Source organism: Onthophagus taurus, chromosome 5 (genome assembly GCF_036711975.1).
Source record: "Onthophagus taurus isolate NC chromosome 5, IU_Otau_3.0, whole genome shotgun sequence".
Taxonomy (NCBI): domain Eukaryota; kingdom Metazoa; phylum Arthropoda; class Insecta; order Coleoptera; family Scarabaeidae; genus Onthophagus; species Onthophagus taurus.
Genome location: NC_091970.1, coordinates 816956 through 841880, shown reverse-complemented (window position 1 = coordinate 841880; position 24925 = coordinate 816956). Strand labels below are relative to the sequence as shown.

Here is a 24925-nt window from a genome sequence, read left to right as displayed (position 1 = left end):
CGTTTCATAAAATTAACATTTAATTTTGACAAATTGTTGTGAAGTTGGTAACATTGAATTTTTGTCACATTGACATTTAAAGTTTATTCAAAAATTTATTAAAAAAAAAATTTGCCCACGACTACCTTATAATACAGTGTGTCCCCGTAAGGTATAATTGACAATAAATTTTTGAACTCAAATTCCAATTATAACCAAGTTTTACGTCAAATGTCCTCAAAGTACCAAAGTTAACGCAAGAAGTTAACTGTTGGAGGTAAAGTGGCCTTTCTGAGCAATGTACAACAAAAGTTGATTAAGATAAAATGTTTATGTTAAATTATAGCGATTGATTTGGTATTATTTGAGGTTGGTATTAATATTTAAAAATTAAATTGCTATCTTCATTGTTGCTAACTTCGGGTTTAATGTTTTTAAATCAAACTTTTTTGTTTTTTGAAATAAGTGCGTCATCTTTGAACTCATTTTAAAGCTTTTTTAATGAAAATGACAAATATGTCAAAATTGACGTTGACGTTTCAAACCGGAAGTGATTGTATTTCCATTAATATTATAGTTAAATATGTCGAGTTTGGACTCACTTTAAAGGATTTTTTATGAAGTTCGAATATTTTGGTTTTTTGAGATAAATGCGTCGTTTGGACTCATTTTAAAGGTTTTTTTTAATAAAGAATACGTCATGAAATAACACTGTGAAGTTATCCATTTGTTTCTTATATAACAACTGCCAGTTTGAAATGTCAACCTCAATTTTGACATATTTATAATCTTCATTAAAAAACCTTTAAAATGAATACAAACACGACATATTTATCTTCAATATTAATGAAGTTATGGTCAACTTCCGGTTAAAAATGTCAACGACAATTTTGACATGTCTGTAATCGTCGTGAAAAATCCTTTAAAATGAGTTCACACATGATACGTTTAATTCCAATATTAGTCGAGATATAAGCAACTTCCGGTTTGAAATGTCAATGTCATTTTGACATATTCTTCATTTTTATAAAGTATCTTAATATTTGTCACAAAAACAAAAATATAATAAAAAAAAATTAAAAATTGAGGTTGATTTTAATATTTAAAACTTAAATTGCTATCTTCATTGTTGCTAACTTCGGGTTTAATGTTTTTGATTCTAACTTTTTTGTTTTTTGAGATAAGTGCGTCATTTTTGGACTCATTTTAAAGGTTTTTTAATGAAAATGACAAATATGTCAAAATTGACGTTGACGTTTCAAACCGGAAGTGATTGTATTTCCATTAATATTAAAGTTAAATATGTCGAGTTTGGATTTATTTCAAAGGATTTTTTGTGAAGTTGACAAATATGTCAAAATTAAAAGTTGAAAGTTTGAATTTTTTGTTTTTTTGAGATAAATGCGTCATGTTTGGACTCATTTTAAAGGTTTTTTAATAAAGAATACATCATGAAATAACACTATGAAGTTGTCCATTTGTTTCTTATATGACAACTAACTGCCAGTTTGAAATGTCAACCTCAATTTTGACATATTTGTAATCTTCATTAAAAAACCTTTAAAATGAATACAAACACGACATATTTATCTTCAATATTAATGAAGTTATGGTCAACTTCCGGTTAAAAATGTCAACGACAATTTTGACATGTCTGTAATCGTCGTGAAAAATCCTTTAAAATGAGTTCACACATGATACGTTTAATTCCAATATTAGTCGAGATATAAGCAACTTCCGGTTTGAAATGTCAATGTCATTTTGACATATTCTTCATTTTTATAAAATATCTTAATATTTGTCACAAAAACAAAAATATAATAAAAAAAAATTAAAAATTGGGGTTGATTTTAATATTTAAAACTTAAATAGCTATCTTCATTGTTGCTAACTTCGGGTTTAATCTTTTTGATTCTAACTTTTTTGTTTTTTGAGATAAGTGCGTCATCTTTGGACTCATTTTAAAGGTTTTTTAATGAAAACGACAAATATGTCAAAATTGACGTTGACGTTTCAAACCGGAAGTGATTGTATTTCCATAAATATTAAAGTTAAATATGTCGAGTTTGGATTTATTTCAAAGGATTTTTTGTGAAGTTGACAAATATGTCAAAATTAAAAGTTGAAAGTTTGAATTTTTTGTTTTTTTGAGATAAATGCGTCATGTTTGGACTCATTTTAAAGGTTTTTTTAATAAAGAATACATCATGAAATAACACTATGAAGTTGTCCATTTGTTTCTTATATGACAACTAACTGCCAGTTTGAAATGTCAACCTCAATTTTGACATATTTATAATCTTCATTAAAAAACCTTTAAAATGAATACAAACACGACATATTTATCTTCAATATTAATGAAGTTATGGTCAACTTCCGGTTAAAAATGTCAACGACAATTTTGACATGTCTGTAATCGTCGTGAAAAATCCTTTAAAATGAGTTCACACATGATACGTTTAATTCCAATATTAGTCGAGATATAAGCAACTTCCGGTTTGAAATGTCAATGTCATTTTGACATATTCTTCATTTTTATAAAATATCTTAATATTTGTCACAAAAACAAAAATATAATAAAAAAAATTAAAAATTGAGGTTGATTTTAATATTTAAAACTTAAATTGCTATCTTCATTGTTGCTAACCTCGGGTTTAATCTTTTTGATTCTAACTTTTTTGTTTTTTGAAATAAGTGCGTCATCTTTGAACTCATTTTAAAGTTTTTTTAATGAAAACGACAAGTATGTCAAAATTGACGTTGACGTTTCAAACCGGAAGTGATTGTATTTCCATAAATATTAAAGTTAAATATGTCGAGTTTGGATTTATTTCAAAAGATTTTTTGTGAAGTTGATAAATATGTCAAAATTAAAAGTTGAAAGTTTGAATTTTTTGTTTTTTTGAGATAAATGCGTCATGTTTGGACTCATTTTAAAGGTTTTTTTAATAAAGAATACATCATGAAATAACACTATGAAGTTGTCCATTTGTTTCTTATATGACAACTAACTGCCAGTTTGAAATGTCAACCTCAATTTTGACATATTTATAATCTTCATTAAAAAACCTTTAAAATGAATACAAACACGACATACTTATCTTCAATATTAATGAAGTTATGGTCAACTTCCGGTTAAAAATGTCAACGACAATTTTGACATGTTTGTAATCGTCGTGAAAAATCCTTTAAAATGAGTCCAAACATGATACGTTTAATTCCAATATTAGTCGAGATATAAGCAACTTCCGGTTTGAAATGTCAATGTCATTTTGACATATTCTTCATTTTTATAAAATATCTTAATATTTATCAAAAACAAAAATAAAATAAAAAAAAATTAAAAATTGAGGTTGATTTTAATATTTAAAACTTAAATTGCTATCTTCATTGTTGCTAACTTGGGGTTTAATGTTTTTGATTCTAACTTTTTTGTTTTTTGAGATAAGTGCCTCATCTTTGGACTCATTTTAAAGGTTTTTTAATGAAAATGACAAATATGTCAAAATTGACGTTGACGTTTCAAACCGGAAGTGATTGTATTTCCATTAATATTAAAGTTAAATATGTCGAGTTTGGATTTATTTCAAAGGATTTTTTGTGAAGTTGACAAATATGTCAAAATTAAAAGTTGAAAGTTTGAATTTTTTGTTTTTTTGAGATAAATGCGTCATGTTTGGACTCATTTTAAAGGTTTTTTTAATAAAGAATACATCATGAAATAACACTATGAAGTTGTCCATTTGTTTCTTATATGACAACTAACTGCCAGTTTGAAATGTCAACCTCAATTTTGACATATTTATAATCTTCATTAAAAAACCTTTAAAATGAATACAAACACGACATATTTATCTTCAATATTAATGAAGTTATGGTCAACTTCCGGTTAAAAATGTCAACGACAATTTTGACATGTCTGTAATCGTCGTGAAAAATCCTTTAAAATGAGTCCAAACATGATACGTTTAATTCCAATATTAGTCGAGATATAAGCAACTTCCGGTTTGAAATGTCAATGTCATTTTGACATATTCTTCATTTTTATAAAATATCTTAATATTTGTCACAAAAACAAAAATATAATAAAAAAAAATTAAAAATTGAGGTTGATTTTAATATTTAAAACTTAAATTGCTATCTTCATTGTTGCTAACTTCGGGTTTAATGTTTTTGATTCTAACTTTTTTGTTTTTTGAGATAAGTGCCTCATCTTTGGACTCATTTTAAAGGTTTTTTAATGAAAATGACAAATATGTCAAAATTGACGTTAACGTTTCAAACCGGAAGTGATTGTATTTCCATTAATATTAAAGTTAAATATGTCGAGTTTGGATTTATTTCAAAGGATTTTTTGTGAAGTTGACAAATATGTCAAAATTAAAAGTTGAAAGTTTGAATTTTTTGTTTTTTTGAGATAAATGCGTCATGTTTGGACTCATTTTAAAGGTTTTTTTAATAAAGAATACATCATGAAATAACACTATGAAGTTGTCCATTTGTTTCTTATATGACAACTAACTGCCAGTTTGAAATGTCAACCTCAATTTTGACATATTTGTAATCTTCATTAAAAAACCTTTAAAATGAATACAAACACGACATACTTATCTTCAATATTAATGAAGTTATGGTCAACTTCCGGTTAAAAATGTCAACGACAATTTTGACATGTCTATAATCGTCGTGAAAAATCCTTTAAAATGAGTACAAACATGATACGTTTAATTCCAATATTAGTCGAGATATAAGCAACTTCCGGTTTGAAATGTCAATGTCATTTTGACATATTCTTCATTTTTATAAAATATCTTAATATTTGTCACAAAAACAAAAATATAATAAAAAAAAATTAAAAATTGGGGTTGATTTTAATATTTAAAACTTAAATTGCTATCTTCATTGTTGCTAACTTCGGGTTTAATGTTTTTGATTCTAACTTTTTTGTTTTTTGAGATAAGTGCGTCATCTTTGGACTCATTTTAAAGGTTTTTTAATATGTCAAAATTGACGTTGACGTTTCAAACCGGAAGTGATTGTATTTCCATAAATATTAAAGTTAAATATGTCGAGTTTGGATTTATTTCAAAGGATTTTTTGTGAAGTTGACAAATATGTCAAAATTAAAAGTTGAAAGTTTGAATTTTTTGTTTTTTTGAGATAAATGCGTCATGTTTGGACTCATTTTAAAGGTTTTTTTAATAAAGAATACATCATGAAATAACACTATGAAGTTGTCCATTTGTTTCTTATATGACAACTAACTGCCAGTTTGAAATGTCAACCTCAATTTTGACATATTTGTAATCTTCATTAAAAAACCTTTAAAATGAATACAAACACGACATACTTATCTTCAATATTAATGAAGTTATGGTCAACTTCCGGTTAAAAATGTCAACGACAATTTTGACATGTCTATAATCGTCGTGAAAAATCCTTTAAAATGAGTACAAACATGATACGTTTAATTCCAATATTAGTCGAGATATAAGCAACTTCCGGTTTGAAATGTCAATGTCATTTTGACATATTCTTCATTTTTATAAAATATCTTAATATTTGTCACAAAAACAAAAATATAATAAAAAAAAATTAAAAATTGGGGTTGATTTTAATATTTAAAACTTAAATTGCTATCTTCATTGTTGCTAACTTCGGGTTTAATGTTTTTGATTCTAACTTTTTTGTTTTTTGAGATAAGTGCGTCATCTTTGGACTCATTTTAAAGGTTTTTTAATGAAAACGACAAATATGTCAAAATTGACGTTGACGTTTCAAACCGGAAGTGATTGTATTTCCATAAATATTAAAGTTAAATATGTCGAGTTTGGATTTATTTCAAAGGATTTTTTGTGAAGTTGACAAATATGTCAAAATTAAAAGTTGAAAGTTCGAATTTTTTGTTTTTTTGAGATAAATGCGCCATTTTTGGACTCATTTTAAAGGTTTTTTAATAAAGAATACATCATGAAATAACACTATGAAGTTGTCCATTTGTTTCTTATATGACAACTAACTGCCAGTTTGAAATGTCAACCTCAATTTTGACATATTTGTAATCTTCATTAAAAAACCTTTAAAATGAATACAAACACGACATACTTATCTTCAATATTAATGAAGTTATGGTCAACTTCCGGTTAAAAATGTCAACGTCAATTTTGACATGTTTGTAATCGTCGTGAAAAATCCTTTAAAATGAGTCCAAACATGATACGTTTAATTCCAATATTAGTCGAGATATAAGCAACTTCCGGTTTGAAATGTCAATGTCATTTTGACATATTCTTCATTTTTATAAAATATCTTAATATTTGTCACAAAAACAAAAATATAATAAAAAAAATTAAAAATTGAGGTTGATTTTAATATTTAAAACTTAAATTGCTATCTTCATTGTTGCTAACTTCGGGTTTAATGTTTTTGATTCTAACTTTTTTGTTTTTTGAGATAAGTGCGTCATCTTTGGACTCATTTTAAAGGTTTTTTAATGAAAATGACAAATATGTCAAAATTGACGTTGACGTTTCAAACCGGAAGTGATTGTATTTCCATTAATATTATAGTTAAATATGTCGAGTTTGAACTCATTTTAAAGGATTTTTTATGAAGTTGACAAATATAATAATAAAATTAAGTTGACATTGACAACTGAAAGTTGTTTTCACGACTAAACCCGAATGTTTCTAGTTCTCGTTCTAGTTTTAGTTCTGCATTTTTTCTAAGATAAGTTACACCTTTACCTACCAGGCAGCATAAAAATCTCTAAAAATTTAATATTGTTATTGAACGAAAAGTAGCATTTTATGTGGAACAGTGCAAATGCATAATAATTTCGTAATTATAGTTACTGCATTCATTATATGATTTATGCAATGTAATGTAAAGTTAACCTCAAATAATATTTTGACAGATTAACATAACCTCAAAAATTTAATTTTTATCCGAATCATTTCTATTTATAATTAATTTCTTTCCCCGACTCGAATTTAATTAAATCCTAAACCTATTTTTCTATCTATTATTCTAACCTTATTATTTTTACACATTTGTATATTGCACCAAGGACTATTTCCTGTAAAATCAGGCATATACTCCTCCGATTCAACTTCCATGCACGGACTATCGTCCCTATCGACTGGTTCTTCTTTCGTGGTCGTTTTCGTTGGAAAACTCTGTTTTCGCCTCCCCCCCGCCGTGCTTTTATAATTAATAATAGACCCTTCTAAAGATGTTTCCATATCGTTACTACTATTTTTGTTGTGTAAAGGTTTTTTCGGCGAACTTGGAGTAATTGAAAGAGGAGCTGGTGTGATACTCATGCCTAATTTCTTGCAGGTAATCAATTTCCTTAGTAATTGGCTCGCCTCGCCGGATAAAGCGACGGTGTTCGGATGGCCGTTTCTTGTTAAAGCGTGCCAAAGTTCTCGATCTTCGTGAGTGCCCCCGCCGCCTCCGTCAGGAGTGGGTGATGGGGCACTTTCCGTGGCCGAGTTTGATTGTTCCTCAACCGCTTGAGACATATCCACTTCTAATCGTTCCGGATCCGAGCTATTACTGTAATCGGATGCGGCATCGTTTACTTCTTCTTTAATAAAATCTATTTCTGGAACGCAGGTGACATTCTCAGGTTTTTTATTTGATAAATCGGCTGGTTCTAAAGGCGGCGTAACCGAACCTTCTCTACTTCCACCAAAACGATCGGCCGATTGGCTTAGATCTAAAGTTCCATCTATTACTAAGTACTGTTGTTGGATTGATTGAGTTAATTCTGGTATTAATTGGGACGTTTGTTGAATAATTTCGATTGGTTCGATTGTTATTTCCGGTTCTTGTTTTAAACTTGTCGTTTTTAAGGCGAGAATTGATTCGAGCATGGTGATAGACTTTTTTAATTGTTCCTAGAAAAAGAGAAAATAAAAATTAAAAGATATTGCATTACAACATTTTTGAAAGGTATTAATTCCGGCGATAAAATTTATAAACAATTCTAAAAAGAACTTGTTTTTATCATAATTTTCGATTAGATAACAATGTTTGTTCGCTCATATCAAGCGGGGGAGAGACTTAAAACTAAACTCAGAACAGGTACCAAATCAGTATAAAAAAGATAAAGTTAAAAACTCGAATTTAGGTGTGGTGTGGTTTTGTTAATCGAAAATAACGCAAAAAAGAAGTCAACATGTTGTTTCATTTATCGGTGAGTAAATTTATGTAATTAATTAAATAATATTACCAACAATTAAAAATCTCTGATTAGTCACTTTTTTATGAGTCAACATTTTTATCTCCGCCACAAAATGATTCGGAACTGTATTATGTTTTGAAATAACATTAATTTTCTTATTTTAACGTCTCTTAAATGACACTCTTAATTAATGGCGTCGTGTCAAATTGACGTAAGTGTATCGAGCACCCATATTAACTTGGCGTTTAAAGAAAAAAAATTAAATTTAATTAATTTAATTTAAATTTATTCATATTTAAAGCTGTCATTTAATATAATATACATCACATCAAATTCAAAAATCACGTTTTAATGTTAATAATCAAGATGAAATGTTAGGTTAGATTTTTAAATTAGAATTTTGTGTCATAAACGCGCGTACCATGACTCACGAAAGTTTTCGTACACTCAGAAATTTATATCTTGATAATATTAGATGAAAGTTATAAATTCAGAAAATAACCGCTTATTTCATGAAAAGACGATGATATCATAACCTTGAAATAAATGATTAATAGGAAATGAAATAAAGGTGAATACATATATGGGATTGACAAACGGCTACTAAAACACCAAAACTCCAGATTCCTGTTGAGCAGATTTTCGAATCCCTTCTATAATAAAAAAAAGAGTTGGATATGACTGAGTTAGGTAGGGTTGACATTGCAGAGACCATATTCTTAAGCAAGATTTTTAGACCAAGTAGAACGAAATTGAAATTTCTTGACGATGGGGAAGACCTAAACATTGTAGTAATAAAAGCGTGGAGAAGGAGGGCAGAGATAAGGATGACTGTAAGTAAAAGTTAGGCAACTGATTATAGGATTTCAAGCAATTGACCATAGACGAGGAGATATAAACAGAAGGACATAATCACTAGGAGAAGATGTGGAACGAGGAATACATATATCTGTATACATATATCAAGTGCCCAATCCTTATCTTGATGAGCCACATAGAAGCCAAAATATTCACTTGACTTTTCAAAGTTGCTTTACAACATACGTAGCAAAAACTATTAGGATGATTCTCAACTCACATTCGTATTAGAGGAAAATAGGGCAAAATCATAAGTGTTTTTCAATGAGGTTGTTTCATTCAGAATCCGCGTGGCAAAAACCTTGAATTGAGATATTACCATGAAATAAGACCATTTCAAAGTAAATTTGATGAAGATTTAATGTACCATAAATAATTATTTAAAGTTATAAACTTTTGGAATGAAAGTTGTAGCTAATTTTATTCTTAGCAATATTGCTCCCTTTCAGTTTTGATCTCAGATACGTCAATATCGAGGAAAATACGAAAATATGAAAATTTTATGAATTTGTTGATTTTTCAAGTTGGTAATGGTAATACTTGGATATCGGAGCATATTACAAAAAAGCTTTTCGAACGAAAATTGTAGCTAATTTCATTCTTAAGAATATTGCTCTCTTATACTTTTGCACTTAGAGGCATAGATATTGAGAAATAGAGGAAAATATGAAAATTTTATGAATTTCGTCGTTTTCAAAGTAGTTCATGGTAACACTCGGATATCGGAGCTTGCCACGAAAAAACTTTTGGAACAAAAGTTGTAGCAAATTTTATTACTAATAATATTGCCCTCTTGCACTTTTGCTCTCAGATGAATAGATATGGAGAAAAATACGAAATTATGAAAATTTTATGAATTTCGTCGTTTTCAAAGTAGTTCATGGTAACACTCGGATATCGGAGCTTGCTACAAAAAAACTTTTGGAACAAAAGTTGTAGCAAATTTTATTACTAATAATATTGCCCTCTTGCACTTTTGCTCTCAGATGACTAGATATGGAGAAAAATACGAAAATATGAAAATTTTATGAATTTCGTCGTTTTCAAAGTAGTTCATGGTAACACTCGGATATCGGAGCTTGCTACAAAAAAACTTTTAGTATAAAAGTTGTAGCAAATTTTATTACTAATAATATTGCCCTCTTGCACTTTTGCTCTCAGATGAATAGATATGGAGAAAAATACGAAATTATGAAAATTTTATGAATTTCGTCGTTTTCAAAGTAGTTCATGGTAACACTCGGATATCGGAGCTTGCTACAAAAAAACTTTTAGTATAAAAGTTGTAGCAAATTTTATTACTAATAATATTGCCCTCTTGCACTTTTGCTCTCCGATGACTAGATATGGAGAAAAATACGAAATTATGAAAATTTTATGAATTTCGTCGTTTTCAAAGTAGTTCATGGTAACACTCGGATATCGGAGCTTGCTACGAAAAAACTTTTGGAACAAAGTTGTAGCAAATTTTATTACTAATAATATTGCCCTCTTGCACTTTTGCTCTCAGATGACTAGATATGGAGAAAAATACGAAAATATGAAAATTTTATGAATTTCGTCGTTTTCAAAGTAGTTCATGGTAACATTCGGATATCGGAGCTTGCTACGAAAAAACTTTTGGAACAAAAGTTGTAGCAAATTTTATTACTAATAATATTGCCCTCTTGCAGTTTTGCTCTCAGATGAATAGATATGGAGAAAAATACGAAATTATGAAAATTTTATGAATTTCGTCGTTTTCAAAGTAGTTCATGGTAACACTCGGATATCGGAGCTTGCTACAAAAAAACTTTTAGAACAAAAGTTGTAGCAAATTTTATTACTAATAATATTGCCCTCTTGCACTTTTGCTCTCAGATGAATAGATATGGAGAAAAATACGAAATTATGAAAATTTTATGAATTTCGTCGTTTTCAAAGTAGTTCATGGTAACACTCGGATATCGGAGCTTGCTACAAAAAAACTTTTAGAATAAAAGTTGTAGCAAATTTTATTACTAATAATATTGCCCTCTTGCACTTTTGCTCTCAGATGAATAGATATGGAGAAAAATACGAAATTATGAAAATTTTATGAATTTCGTCGTTTTCAAAGTAGTTCATGGTAACACTCGGATATCGGAGCTTGCTACAAAAAAACTTTTAGAATAAAAGTTGTAGCAAATTTTATTACTAATAATATTGCCCTCTTGCACTTTTGCTCTCAGATGAATAGATATGGAGAAAAATACGAAAATATGAAAATTTTATGAATTTCGTCGTTTTCAAAGTAGTTCATGGTAACACTCGGATATCGGAGCTTGCTACAAAAAAACTTTTAGAACAAAAGTTGTAGCAAATTTTATTATTAATAATATTGCTCTCTTGCACTTTTGCTCTTAGATACGTTAATATCGAGATATATACGAAAATATGAAAATTTTATGAAGTTCTTCCTTTTCAAAGTAGTTCATGGTAACACTGCGCAAACGAAGCATGTTATAAAAAAACTTTTAGAACAATACTTGTAGCAAATTTCATTCTTAACAATATTGTTCTCTTGTATTTTTGCACTCAGAGGCATAGATATTGAGAAAAATACGAAAATATGAAAATTTTATGAATTTCGTCGTTTTCAAAGTAGTTCATGGTAACATTCGGATATCGGAGCTTGCTACGAAAAAACTTTTGGAACAAAAGTTGTAGCAAATTTTATTACTAATAATATTGCCCTCTTGCAGTTTTGCTCTCAGATGAATAGATATGGAGAAAAATACGAAATTATGAAAATTTTATGAATTTCGTCGTTTTCAAAGTAGTTCATGGTAACACTCGGATATCGGAGCTTGCTACAAAAAAACTTTTAGAACAAAAGTTGTAGCAAATTTTATTACTAATAATATTGCCCTCTTGCACTTTTGCTCTCAGATGAATAGATATGGAGAAAAATACGAAATTATGAAAATTTTATGAATTTCGTCGTTTTCAAAGTAGTTCATGGTAACACTCGGATATCGGAGCTTGCTACAAAAAAACTTTTAGAATAAAAGTTGTAGCAAATTTTATTACTAATAATATTGCCCTCTTGCACTTTTGCTCTCAGATGAATAGATATGGAGAAAAATACGAAATTATGAAAATTTTATGAATTTCGTCGTTTTCAAAGTAGTTCATGGTAACACTCGGATATCGGAGCTTGCTACAAAAAAACTTTTAGAATAAAAGTTGTAGCAAATTTTATTACTAATAATATTGCCCTCTTGCACTTTTGCTCTCAGATGAATAGATATGGAGAAAAATACGAAAATATGAAAATTTTATGAATTTCGTCGTTTTCAAAGTAGTTCATGGTAACACTCGGATATCGGAGCTTGCTACAAAAAAACTTTTAGAACAAAAGTTGTAGCAAATTTTATTATTAATAATATTGCTCTCTTGCACTTTTGCTCTTAGATACGTTAATATCGAGATATATACGAAAATATGAAAATTTTATGAAGTTCTTCCTTTTCAAAGTAGTTCATGGTAACACTGCGCAAACGAAGCATGTTATAAAAAAACTTTTAGAACAATACTTGTAGCAAATTTCATTCTTAACAATATTGTTCTCTTGTATTTTTGCACTCAGAGGCATAGATATTGAGAAAAATACGAAAATATGAAAATTTTATGAATTTCGTCGTTTTCAAAGTAGAGCATGGTAACACTCGGATATCGGAGCTTGCTACAAAAAAACTTTTAGAACAAAAGTTGTAGCAAATTTTATTACTAATAATATTGCCCTCTTGCACTTTTGCTCTCAGATGACTAGATATGGAGAAAAATACGAAAATATGAAAATTTTATGAATTTCGTCGTTTTCAAAGTAGTTCATGGTAACATTCGGATATCGGAGCTTGCTACGAAAAAACTTTTGGAACAAAAGTTGTAGCAAATTTTATTACTAATAATATTGCCCTCTTGCACTTTTGCTCTCAGATGAATAGATATGGAGAAAAATACGAAATTATGAAAATTTTATGAATTTCGTCGTTTTCAAAGTAGTTCATGGTAACACTCGGATATCGGAGCTTGCTACAAAAAAACTTTTAGAACAAAAGTTGTAGCAAATTTTATTACTAATAATATTGCCCTCTTGCACTTTTGCTCTCAGATGAATAGATATGGAGAAAAATACGAAATTATGAAAATTTTATGAATTTCGTCGTTTTCAAAGTAGTTCATGGTAACACTCGGATATCGGAGCTTGCTACAAAAAAACTTTTAGTATAAAAGTTGTAGCAAATTTTATTACTAATAATATTGCCCTCTTGCACTTTTGCTCTCAGATGAATAGATATGGAGAAAAATACGAAAATATGAAAATTTTATGAATTTCGTCGTTTTCAAAGTAGTTCATGGTAACACTCGGATATCGGAGCTTGCTACAAAAAAACTTTTAGTATAAAAGTTGTAGCAAATTTTATTACTAATAATATTGCCCTCTTGCACTTTTGCTCTCAGATGAATAGATATGGAGAAAAATACGAAAATATGAAAATTTTATGAATTTCTTCCTTTTCAAAGTAGTTCATGGTAACACTGCGAAAACGAAGCATGTTATAAAAAAACTTTTAGAACAATACTTGTAGCAAATTTCATTCTTAACAATATTGTTCTCTTGTATTTTTGCACTCAGAGGCATAGATATTGAGAAAAATACGAAAATATGAAAATTTTATGAATTTCGTCGTTTTCAAAGTACTAAATTTAGTCGTTTTTAGTATATCTATAACAATTCTTTTATATCTTTTATTATTAACTAAATAAGTAGAACATGTCTTCATTATATCTCGTTACATACATCTTAATTTAAGTCACCGTCCTCAATAATCTTACATCTTCGATGTCCGAATCTCCTCTCATCTCATTCATAACTCATTTTCATAAATATCATATTAATTTTTTTTTATTTCCAGGTTATCGCAACATTTTTAATTTTATTCGAGCCAAATCCAACGGTTTCCGAAGACACCCAAGAATTTCTAAATTCCGATCACCTTTGCAGCTTTTGCAAATGTTCGACATCAACAACAACCTTAACCATAAACTGTAGCAACAAAAGCTTAGAAAGAACGATAGCAAATTGGCCGGAAACCAACGCAACCGAAATCGTCGCAACTTTTAGTTATAACAACATGAAAAGTGTTAAACAATTTCCGGGATCGAATGCAACGATTAAGTTGGTTCTATCTCATTGTAACATAGAAGATATGGAGCCGGGGTTATTTGAGAGTTCAATAAACATTTATTACTTGGATTTGAGTTATAACAAGATAAGAAGTGACGTTTTAAACGCGAACGTTTTTAAAGGGCCGTACAATAACACGAATTTCGAACCGATTTCTTTGGAATACCTTAATTTGGGTTTTAACGAAATCCATTCGTTGCATAGAAACATTTTCGAGCACATGCCCAATTTGAAGTTGTTAAATTTAGAGGGAAACAATTTTAGGGTTATTGACGATCAAACGGCTTTAGCTTTCGCGAACATACCAAAACTGGCCGTGTTAAATTTAGCTTTTAATCGTTTAACGGACGTTTCCACAAACGTATTGACGAATTTCCCCGAATTAACCGACTTGAATTTATCAAACAACGATTTGGATTTTATGCCGTTAAGTTTGTCGTTGTTAAAAAAATTGGAAGTTTTAATTTTGGATAATAATCCGATTCGATTTCTCGATGAACCGTCGTTTTTGGGTTTGGACGATTTGTTGGAAGTTTCAGCGAAAAATTTAACCGAACTCACCCACATCAAAACCAACACTTTCGCGCCGTGTAAAAAGTTGCAAAAATTAGATTTATCTCATAACGTTAAGTTGGAAACGATCGAGGCGCAGGCGTTTTTAAAAAGCGAAAAACTCAAAGAATTGCATTTAACGAACACGAAAATTAACACTTTAACTGTTGATATTTTGAATTGGGGGGAGTTAAATGTGCTTGAATTGTCGCATAATCAACTTTATTGCGATTGTAATTTGTATAATATTTCGTTGTTGATATCTCAAGATATTAAGAGAAACAAAAATGGGCCTTATTGTAGGGATATTCGGGGGATGAGGAGTTTGGAGGTTTATAATTTAACTGATGAAGTATGCAAAAATAAGGTATTAAATTAATCATGAAATTCAAATATTTTTTTTTATAATCAATTTTATTTCCAGCCTTTTAACCCCCAATATTTAGTTAGCGTCCATAAAACTTCGCCGTATTTAAGATTATCTTTAGTTTTATTAACCGTCGTTATCATCGTATCATCGTTCATCGCGGTTATTTTATGCTACACAAAATGGAAGAGTTGGCAAAGGAATCAAAGTTATCCCTTTGCCAGGCAAGTCATTTACAACCCCATTACAACAAATGTGCACCTTTAATATTCTTGGGTTATTGTATTCCGTTGATTTCTAGTCGAAAATTTTCAAAATAATAAAGAAAAATTAAAAGAAAAGATTTTGTGGTTTTAATTTAGTTTAAAAGCGGGATCCTCCCATTATAGTTGAATTTGTAACGGGTGTGACATTATGACGTAACGGGCGTGACATTCCATCGTAACGGGCGTGACACACTCTATAATTGTAGCGCCCTTATTCCATCAACTTTCAAAGTCACTTTTGATAAATCGGTGGAATAAAGCTTTGCGTTTTACTAAAAATATCGATAACACGTCATGTAACGGGTGTGACAAAGTTAAAATGTTCAATTTGACATAAGCAAAAGTTGTAGCAAATTTTATTTCTTAACAATATTGTTCTCGTGCACTTTTGTTCACAGATACAACGATATCGAGAAAAATACGAAAATGTTTTTGAATTTGTTGCTTTTTCCAGTTGGTAAGGATAATACTCGGGAAACTATAAAAAAGCTTTTGGAATGAAAAATGTCCTGTCCGGTATGAAAGCCGAAAATCTAGCTTTCAGTTATATTTTTAGGGCTGATATGATAAAAAACTATCGTTTTGACGGTCGCTAAATACAGGGTGGTTCAAATTCGATGTCCGAATAGGCTAACTCGGAAACTATAAGAGTTAGAAAAAAAGTAGCTTACATGTCATGATCTCGTTTTTCAAGAAACTGCTAATGCCGAAAACCTTATAGCGCTATCGTCTTTTGTTTTTCCCCTAGAGGCCAAAATTGAAAATATCGTAAAACCAATAAGTGCAATTATCTTGGTTATTATTATAGGTGGAGTATTATAACTACGACATTATATGGACATTTTTTTACAAAGAATTTCATGACATAGTCAAAAAAATTTTTTCGGTTTTAGATTTTGAGATATCATGAGAATTTTCGTTTTTTTAAATGGAAACAACCATTGATTATTCGCTTATTAAATTAGTTATTTTTTTCTGATTACAAAAATATAGGGTTCGACAGGTCTATTTCTTATTGTTTTAGAATAAAGCTAAAAATAAACTTTTTTTATAAAATTTCCATCTAGTGTCGTCGAGGAAATTAAATTTACAGTTTCCTGTAAGTTACGGGGCGGTAGGTAAAATCTAAAAAGTTAACAATTAAATACGAAGATAACTTCTGGTATTTAAAAAGAAATCATTTTTTAATATGTAACATTCTAACATGTCAAACTTTTCAAAATTTTCGTAATTGATCTTAAAAACAGGATTTTTAAAGTGACACTTCAGAAAATTATACTGTTTATTAGAATTTAAAAAAAAAACATATGAGCGCCATCTATCGATAATTTATTAAGTCATTTAAAAATAATATTAAATCGTAATAAAAAAATGTGAAATAATGCAATCTATTCCAACTTTTGTGTAAAACATATATAAATTAAATAGTTCAACAAATATATTTGTTTCAAATATCAGAATTAAATTTTTAGTTATTATTTACAGGAAACTGTAAATTTAATTTCTTCGACGACACTAAAAGAAACGTTTATTTTTAGTTTTATTCTAAAACAATAACAAATAGACCTGTCAAACCCTATATTTTTGTAATCAGAAAAAAATAATGAATTTATTAAGTGGTTGTTTCCAAATTTTTTTGACTACGTCATCAAATTCTCTGTAAAAAAGTGTCCATATAATGTCTTAGTTATAATACTCCACCTATAATAATAACCAAGATAATTACATTTGCAGATTTTACGATATTTTCAATTTTGACCTCTAGCGGAAAAACAAAAGACGATAGCGCATGAGGTTTTCGGCATTAGCAGTTTCTCGAAAAACGAGATCATGACATGTCAGCTACTTTTCTTCTAACTCTTATAGTTTTCCAGTTAGCCTATTCGGACATCGAATTTGAACCACCCTGTACTGTGCAAAAGTCAACTTTTAATAGCAGTTTTCGAAAAATGTTTTTTTAGTAGCGATTCATCTGACAGTGATGTAGAATTACTTACGCACGTGAGGACAACCATAAGCAATTATTGCACTGAGGTAATAATAAAATAATTTGGACATGGCGATATTCATAAATAATTGATTTTAGATAGTTCCTAGTTACATAGAAGTTGAAATGAAGTTGTTCAGATGCAGCAATTATTTTGGCATCATCCCAATCAAATAACAAATATTAATTATTACAAAACACGCTTCCAAATATTCCACCATTTTAGTTACATTAAATTACACTGCACTTATTGAACTTAATCGAAAGCAGGTGCAACAAAATTGCACTGCACATGGCTTAACGAACAGCATTATGAATAACATTGAAACTTATTGAAACGTCATAAATGACATTGCAACGTCAACATAGAAACGTTAAGAATGACATTAAAACATCAACGAAATAATTAATGATATCGAAACATCAAAACGTAGCATTGTAACGTTGAAACATCAATAATTAGCAATGACAATCAAACGTCAAAAGTGACAACGTCATATTCATAATGACAATGAAATGTCAAAAGTGGCATTAAAACATCAATAATGACATTGAAACATAATTTTTGTGGGTGAAATAATAAATGTTGTTACGTTATTTATGTAATGAGGTACAACACTATTGTATAATTTGATTAAAAGCGTAAATAAATAATACTCTGATCCAAAAATGAATTGGCTCCAACAACGCACTTCATTATTAAATAGCAAAAACACGTACAGGGTGTCCAAATTTCGATGGGTTTGCAGGGTATCTCACTTATTATGAAAGATAGAAAGTTACGGCTTTTGCGCACCTGAGCTACTTTTTTGTGAAACTTACAATGGCGCAAACCAAATTTTCATAGCCCTCTTCGTTTTTGATATACAGGGAGTGTTTGAAATTTACGATTTTCAGGCACATACTGTATCTCGGCTATCCGGAAACTTATTAAAAAGGTAAAAACGGGTTCTGATAGATTTTTTCACGTGGAGTCCAATGGTGTACGTAGAATTTTTCTAGTCATCACGGTTTTTGAGTTATAAACACAACACAAATACTGAATACTCAACTTCTAAAATACTGAACTCTTTATAACTCAAAAACCGTGATGACTAGAAAAATTCTACGGGCACCATTGGATTTTACGTGAAAAAATCTATTAGAAACCGTTTTTACGTTTCCGGATAACCGACATACAGGGGTGTCTGAAAATCGTAAATTTTGAAACACTCCCTGTATATCAAAAACGAAGAGGGCTATGAAAATTTGGTTTGCGTCATTGTAAGTTTCACAAAAAAGTAGCTCAGTCTCTATCTTTCATAATAACTGAGATACCCTGCAAACCCATCGAAATTTGGACACCCTGTACATAAAAACAGTCTCAAAACACATTGAACGGATAATCGAGCTAAACTTTAAATCAATTAAAAGCAACTTTTTGCATAAACTTTTTTTTGATTTTTGCGGTCTAAGGTTGGTATTAACTGTCATAGATTTATTATCATATACAGGTGTACCTGAATGACGTTCCCAAGTGATAAATGTCACAATAAGCAAGTCAAAAAATGAATTTTATTTAACATACCTGAGGCGTCCCTTGCAGTCTTTTCGTGTGCACTAAGTACTCCTGTAACATCTCCTCCGACTTCCGGGCGGTTTCCCTGAACTCGTAAAGAACATCCACTTGGTCCGTACATCGCTGACATATCACACGAGGAAGTTGATCGTCGTCTTTGATCTATAATTAACACGAGAAGAAAACGCAATCAAACAAACCGTTTAAAATGATTTCAAAACAAAAAGTTACTTCGGCTATTAACAAAGAGGTGGCGCTAACATCCGCGCCGGTTAAAAACGAACATAACAAATCGAACCGGAAGTGATAGTTTTTTCTTAACCTTGCGCGTTGTGTATACGGTCGATTGCGCAATTTTAACGCTTTAGAGTGAAAAAATAAAAAAAATGAGGGTATTTTCCGGTCCGGAAACGATAAAAATAAAAAATCGAATAATCTAAATACGGAATGAGACATCAAAATGTCAAGTATTTGAGTGCGTTACGCGCGCATATACTACACTACATAACGGAAGTCGGTGATTTCACCGAGTTCGAAATGGTACCGTTCTCGCTCCCCGGATACCGCTGCTTGCTTTCCCACAAGAAACGAAACAACGTCGTTTGCGAGCCCGAGTTTGACTCATTCATTGCGCTGCTCACTTCTCACTTTAGAGAGATCCGATGCGAACTCGACTCGTTGCGCAATTTCATGATTAATACATTCAAAAATAAGGCGTGTTTTAATTTTAAATGGAAAAATTGGCGAAACGGCGGTGGAAGTTCTGTGGGTATATAGTTGTGGAGAGGGGATAGGGGGGATACGAAAACGGACGTTCTTAGGGTCGACCATTGTTCGTCGTACGACGGCCGAAAGACGTTTTTTTTATCAGAGGTCGACCTTGAATCCGACCGTACCGCATGAAATCTATCCCAGCAGCAGCCTACTTGATACAAGCCCCCCGTCTCTCAAACCCACTACGATCTTTCTCATTTTAAACTTGGCTACCACAAACATTTCAAGTCTTTTCTTCTTCGTTATCATTAAAGATTTTCATCAACAACAGACGTTCGTCTTATAAACATAATAATTAATGGAAATAAACATACAAAACAACCTAACATAAAGAGAAACTGTTTTATATAATATATGATATACAGAGTGTTTATAAAGTAAGCTTAATCACTTAAACTTAAATAAATGTAAAATGCCTAAAATTGTCTGTATACTTCTATGTTAGTTTTTGGGAATGTAACGAATATAATTTCTTAGTTTTTTCCAGATTTATGTCTAACATGAGATGTTTGAAATACTTGGAAATTAGTGGAAAAGTGTAAGTTATGTTAACGAAGAAAGTAAAACTGATTTTGATGGAGATGAGATACTTAAAAAGTATTTACATAAAAAAGTGACAAAAATTTATTTCTCAAGAACTAAAAGTGATTTTTCAAAACGGCTTTTTGCATTACAAAGAGGATACTTTAATTAATTTCAAAAATTGATTATATTAATTTAGTGGTAAAGATAACAATTTCTAAGAATTTTATTTTGTTTACAGTCTCGAAAGTCTTTTAGACCTCACAAAGTCTGGTAATATACGGATTCTCCAAGTATCACGAACAATATTGTAATCTATCCTGCTTGAAATTTGTGGAAGAAATAATCTCGGCCGAAGTATTGTTAGACATAAAGAGCCATAAAACTATAAAACATTTAAATTGAACAATACGGGTGATAAGAGTTACTAATCGATTTGATTTCTACGGCAAATAAGAAAAATTAATTCCGATTATTTGTGTTAGAAAATACATTAATTTAGATCACCCTGTACATACCTATTTCAACATATTTTTCACGTGCCTAATAAATTAATGCAACAAAAACAACCATTCATAAGCCAAAAATAAAATTATTACCTACTTTTACTATAATATAAAGTACGTTTTTATATTCCATTAAAAAAATAAATAATCAAACAAAAAGGTTGAATATGAACACTCTGTATAATCGACTAAAACAAAAAAAAAGCTATCATTGACGTTTCTATTAAAGTTCTAACCAAAATGGAAATTCCCATTTTTTTCTTAATAATATTTATAGCCTATTTCAAACATTACGTAAACTGTTTCTCTTTTTGTAATAATAATTTTAAATAAATTCATTTTACGTTCTTTTTTGTTGTTGTCGGAGTAGTTCAGATCAAAATTTCAAGGTAAATCAAGTGCGATGACTCTTATTTTTTTTATATTTTTTGTCGTCGAGATATTTATTGGTGGTACAGAATCGATAGAGTGACTGAGAAACGAGAAATGGTGCTGGTACTGCGTTCGTCCCGCTTTGTCGGAGTCTATAATTATTGTTGGGCGCGATCCTATGCGTCCGATTATAAATTTCGGAAAGGCTCGACGTCGCGGATTATAACTGGGTTGGCTAAAAATACCGACGAATAGACGACGCATCGACGCTACTCAACTGCACCAACAACAGACCAAAAATTAAGTTGAAAAGCAAAAGCGAGAAAATCGGGATTTCTTACATTTACTTACTAAGTACTTAGAATACTTCTTAAAATCTAAACATAGATGCCTTTGATTAATTAAAATATATTAGTGGGGTTTTTCAAAACCACATAATTTTATACTAACCCAACGTATTTGTTATTTTAATATTTTACTTTAACTTTCAATAATTCTTATAATTGGCTGTTTCCAATAATGACGCATGAAAACAGATTGCCGATAAAATTTCAACAAACGTACTGCTAACTATGAAATTCCAGATAGTGCAATGCTGTTGGCTTTTCCAAAAATTATGCAACGATATGATATCGATGTTCTACTAAAAGAAACAACTTTTGGAAATCCGAAGATGGAAATTTGCTAACAAAGAAATAGGGGTTCATGAATCGAATGCTTAGCACGAATACAAAGCAGGCCCAATATAAGTTAAAGAAAGAAACACTAAAGTTAATAAAGCACAACATACCAGTGAAGCTAATAAAATATGGGAGGAACAACTTACAACACAACCACCCTGTATATACTGATAGAGGCGATATTGAAAATAGAAAAACCACCAGTGTAAATTATAGACAAATACACATCATAAGCTAATATCAAGCTAACTTCAAATTGGGTAGGCCAACTTTTTACCACCAGACAGTTCTATGAAAAGTTCTACGAGTTTGACACTATTACACCCACTATTCTGCCATTCCTAAACTTCAAACAAGCATACGATACCAGAATATGCAACCTCAATACACCATCCAAATTAGTTCAAATGCGCAATGTTACGCAGTACATGCTAAGTGAAAGTGGTGAACTCGAAGTGTGTCGAAAATGTATGAGAAAATTAAAGCCGATTTAATCGCAATCTTGATGAAGAAGTCCGCCCAAATAGTGGCACATGCAGATGACTGGAAAGGCGGATAAATGGTAAGGCGTGTGAATTTTTTTGTAATTTGTCAAGTCCTCGGGATACCGACCGGAAATTGCTCCCTCTGTGACGTCACGCGTCAATGTTAGCCCGGGAAATTTGAAATTCGCAGGAACTTGGGAATATTCCGGAAATAATAATAAAACAATTTAATTCCCCCCAATCAAGCCAATATATTGAAAAGTATTAATAAACATTTTTACAATAAAAATTACATAATATTAAGAAAATGATAGTAAAAACCTTAATTATATTGACAGTTGAATAGAAATAATTAAAAAATAACAAAAATGATGTACATGAAAAATAAAGGCGTGCCTCGCAACGCTTGAAAATGCATTTTTTTCTTCCAAAGAGATTGGCATTTGGTGAATTACTTCTGCAAATGCTACAAGACTGTTGCTTTGCGCACGATGAAGCACCAGCACCTTATGCATGCGGTACTTGAGCATACTTAAATAACCTGGTCTTTGAACGCATTAGAAGTTCATTTAAAAAACATACCCGTTTATGTTTAGAAGTAAATGGTGCGCATATTGAACATTTATTATGACATCATTCTTTTCCAATTTGTTAAATATTCGTTCTTTTTGGTTGAAACATTTTTCAACAATCTTTGTTACTTTATTTTGTTAAATTATTAATGAACTGTATTAATCTTCTCAATATTAACTTATTATTTATTTAACTTGTTTCTTAACCATCGTAATCATACAATTATTACATCTAAATCGACATATGTTTATTCAATACGATTGTATTCGGTACGATTGTATTGTACAATCGTTGCGGGACACCCTGTAGAAGGTGAAATCACATCTGGTTGGTACATCTTGTACAACTTTTCTTTGTGTTATGTTTAAACCATTCTGAATAGTTTTTAAAATATCACATGCTAAAGAAAGGTGATTAAAATGTGTAATAATTCTTCTGACGTAAGCTATCATATCTAAATTAGCCCTTTGTGAAGAAATGGGCAAAGATGGGCTGCAAAGATGCTATTTTAGCATCTTTGCAGCTTTTAACCATGTTGTGTCATTATCACCTAATGTTATAGTAATTTAATTAATTTGTATGTTCTATAATTGAGTTAAATCCGAGTTCGTTTCCTGGAAAGCTTCCTATTCATTTGATATCCAGTGTTCCAGCCATACTTATTAAACCATTGTTTTTAGAACATGTCCAAATATCAGAAGTTAATGACATATATTTAATGTTATGATATATGTCTTAATCTTTTACTATTGAATAGGGTTGATTATCTAAGCAGATCATCTCAGCATTTTTGAAAGAAATTTTTTGGCTCCTTGGTCATTAATAAACAAGATTTATTTTTCGCTTGATATTGTTGTAATGTCAGTTGTTGAGTATTAGTTTGAACGATCATCAGACTAAATTTGGTGTGTTCACAAAATATTAAAACTATTCTATTTTAATTTAATTAATTCGTATATCTAATTTTAAAGTTTCGTTCTGCAGCTGTCTCCCAGATTTTCGAGTCTTCAAACACAGGAACTGTTTTCAGTAACACCATCTCTTGGCAGTTAAGGATCGACAGCTTCCAAATATTTCACTTATAACTTTATACTTATTGTATACTTACTGTATAGTATTTAATTCTTTGTTCTTTATACCTTTTGGATGTTTTAGTAAACTTATTATTTTACAATTATACTTACCATCATTTCGAAATCAACACCAACCACACAAATCACAATATCACCAACGTTTTAATCAACAACGAAAGAGAAATAATATTTTCTAATTCAAAATGAGTCGTAAATTTTCCTAAGAAAGGATTAGTAACTCTGCCATGGTGCTCTGCTATGCTCTCCTCCTCTCAAAGTAACTCGAATTATTGCGCAACATAAGAACCGTCGGTCGGTTTCTCTTTTTAATTGCGAGACTATCTATTTACCTATCGCCCCGGTAAAAACACTTTCATCTTAATAGAATCGTTCCTTTTTAAATGATGCAACAACAAATCTCGATCCATCCAGCTATTTTACATAATAAATAAAAAAAAAGTTCCATATTAGCCTCGAAATCGCAATTGTTACAAGAATGTTTCATTTCTTATAACTTATAGTCGTCTTATAGCCATCGTATAAGAAGTTACCAAGTGAGTGATGTTATTTATTGTAGATTAAGTAACAAGTCAAGAAAGACACGTAATACGCAAAGAGACGGGGAAAATCTCAACACGAACGCGGGGATCCGGGACGTGTAAACGGCGAGGCGGAGGGGGGCCCCGTCAGAATCCGGTGAACGTCTCGGGGCAGCACACAAAGAGGCCTTCTTATCGCTCGCACCTCATCTCTTTATCCTCTCTTTGAGCGAGCGCCAAACTTTCTCTCCGACTATATTCTAACTCTCGATGTCCGAAGAAGAAAGGAGACGGATGAAAACCCGGTCCCGGGCCAGGTGTTAGAAGGGGGCTCCTCGCCGAGATCGACAATAATAATAGCACACGTCTCTTACGTCCCACGCTGTATATACACCAGATGTCATCCGGATGTTAAAAAAAGATATTAAAAC

General features: G+C 30.6%; 2 protein-coding genes across 3 annotated transcripts in view; one reads left to right on the top strand and one right to left on the bottom strand.

Annotated features, from left to right (window-relative positions):
* LOC111413550 (GATA zinc finger-domain containing protein GATAd) overlaps nucleotides 1-24925 on the bottom strand; it is a 28286-nt gene that overhangs the window by 2681 nt on the left and 680 nt on the right. For both annotated transcript variants that reach the window (XM_023044560.2, XM_023044561.2), the window contains exons 2-3: nucleotides 18980-19132; nucleotides 7014-7883 (exon numbers count right to left, since the gene is read on the bottom strand). In XM_023044560.2, the coding sequence (XP_022900328.1) occupies nucleotides 7014-7883; nucleotides 18980-19132 (1023 nt within the window). The remainder of the gene's footprint in view (nucleotides 1-7013; nucleotides 7884-18979; nucleotides 19133-24925) is intronic.
* LOC111413551 (chondroadherin) lies at nucleotides 8035-15500 on the top strand. Its single transcript, XM_023044562.2, has 3 exons — nucleotides 8035-8182; nucleotides 13969-15159; nucleotides 15217-15500. Exons 1-3 carry the CDS (start codon nucleotides 8165-8167, stop codon nucleotides 15424-15426), a joined length of 1419 nt encoding a protein of 472 aa, XP_022900330.2. The 5' UTR covers nucleotides 8035-8164; the 3' UTR covers nucleotides 15427-15500.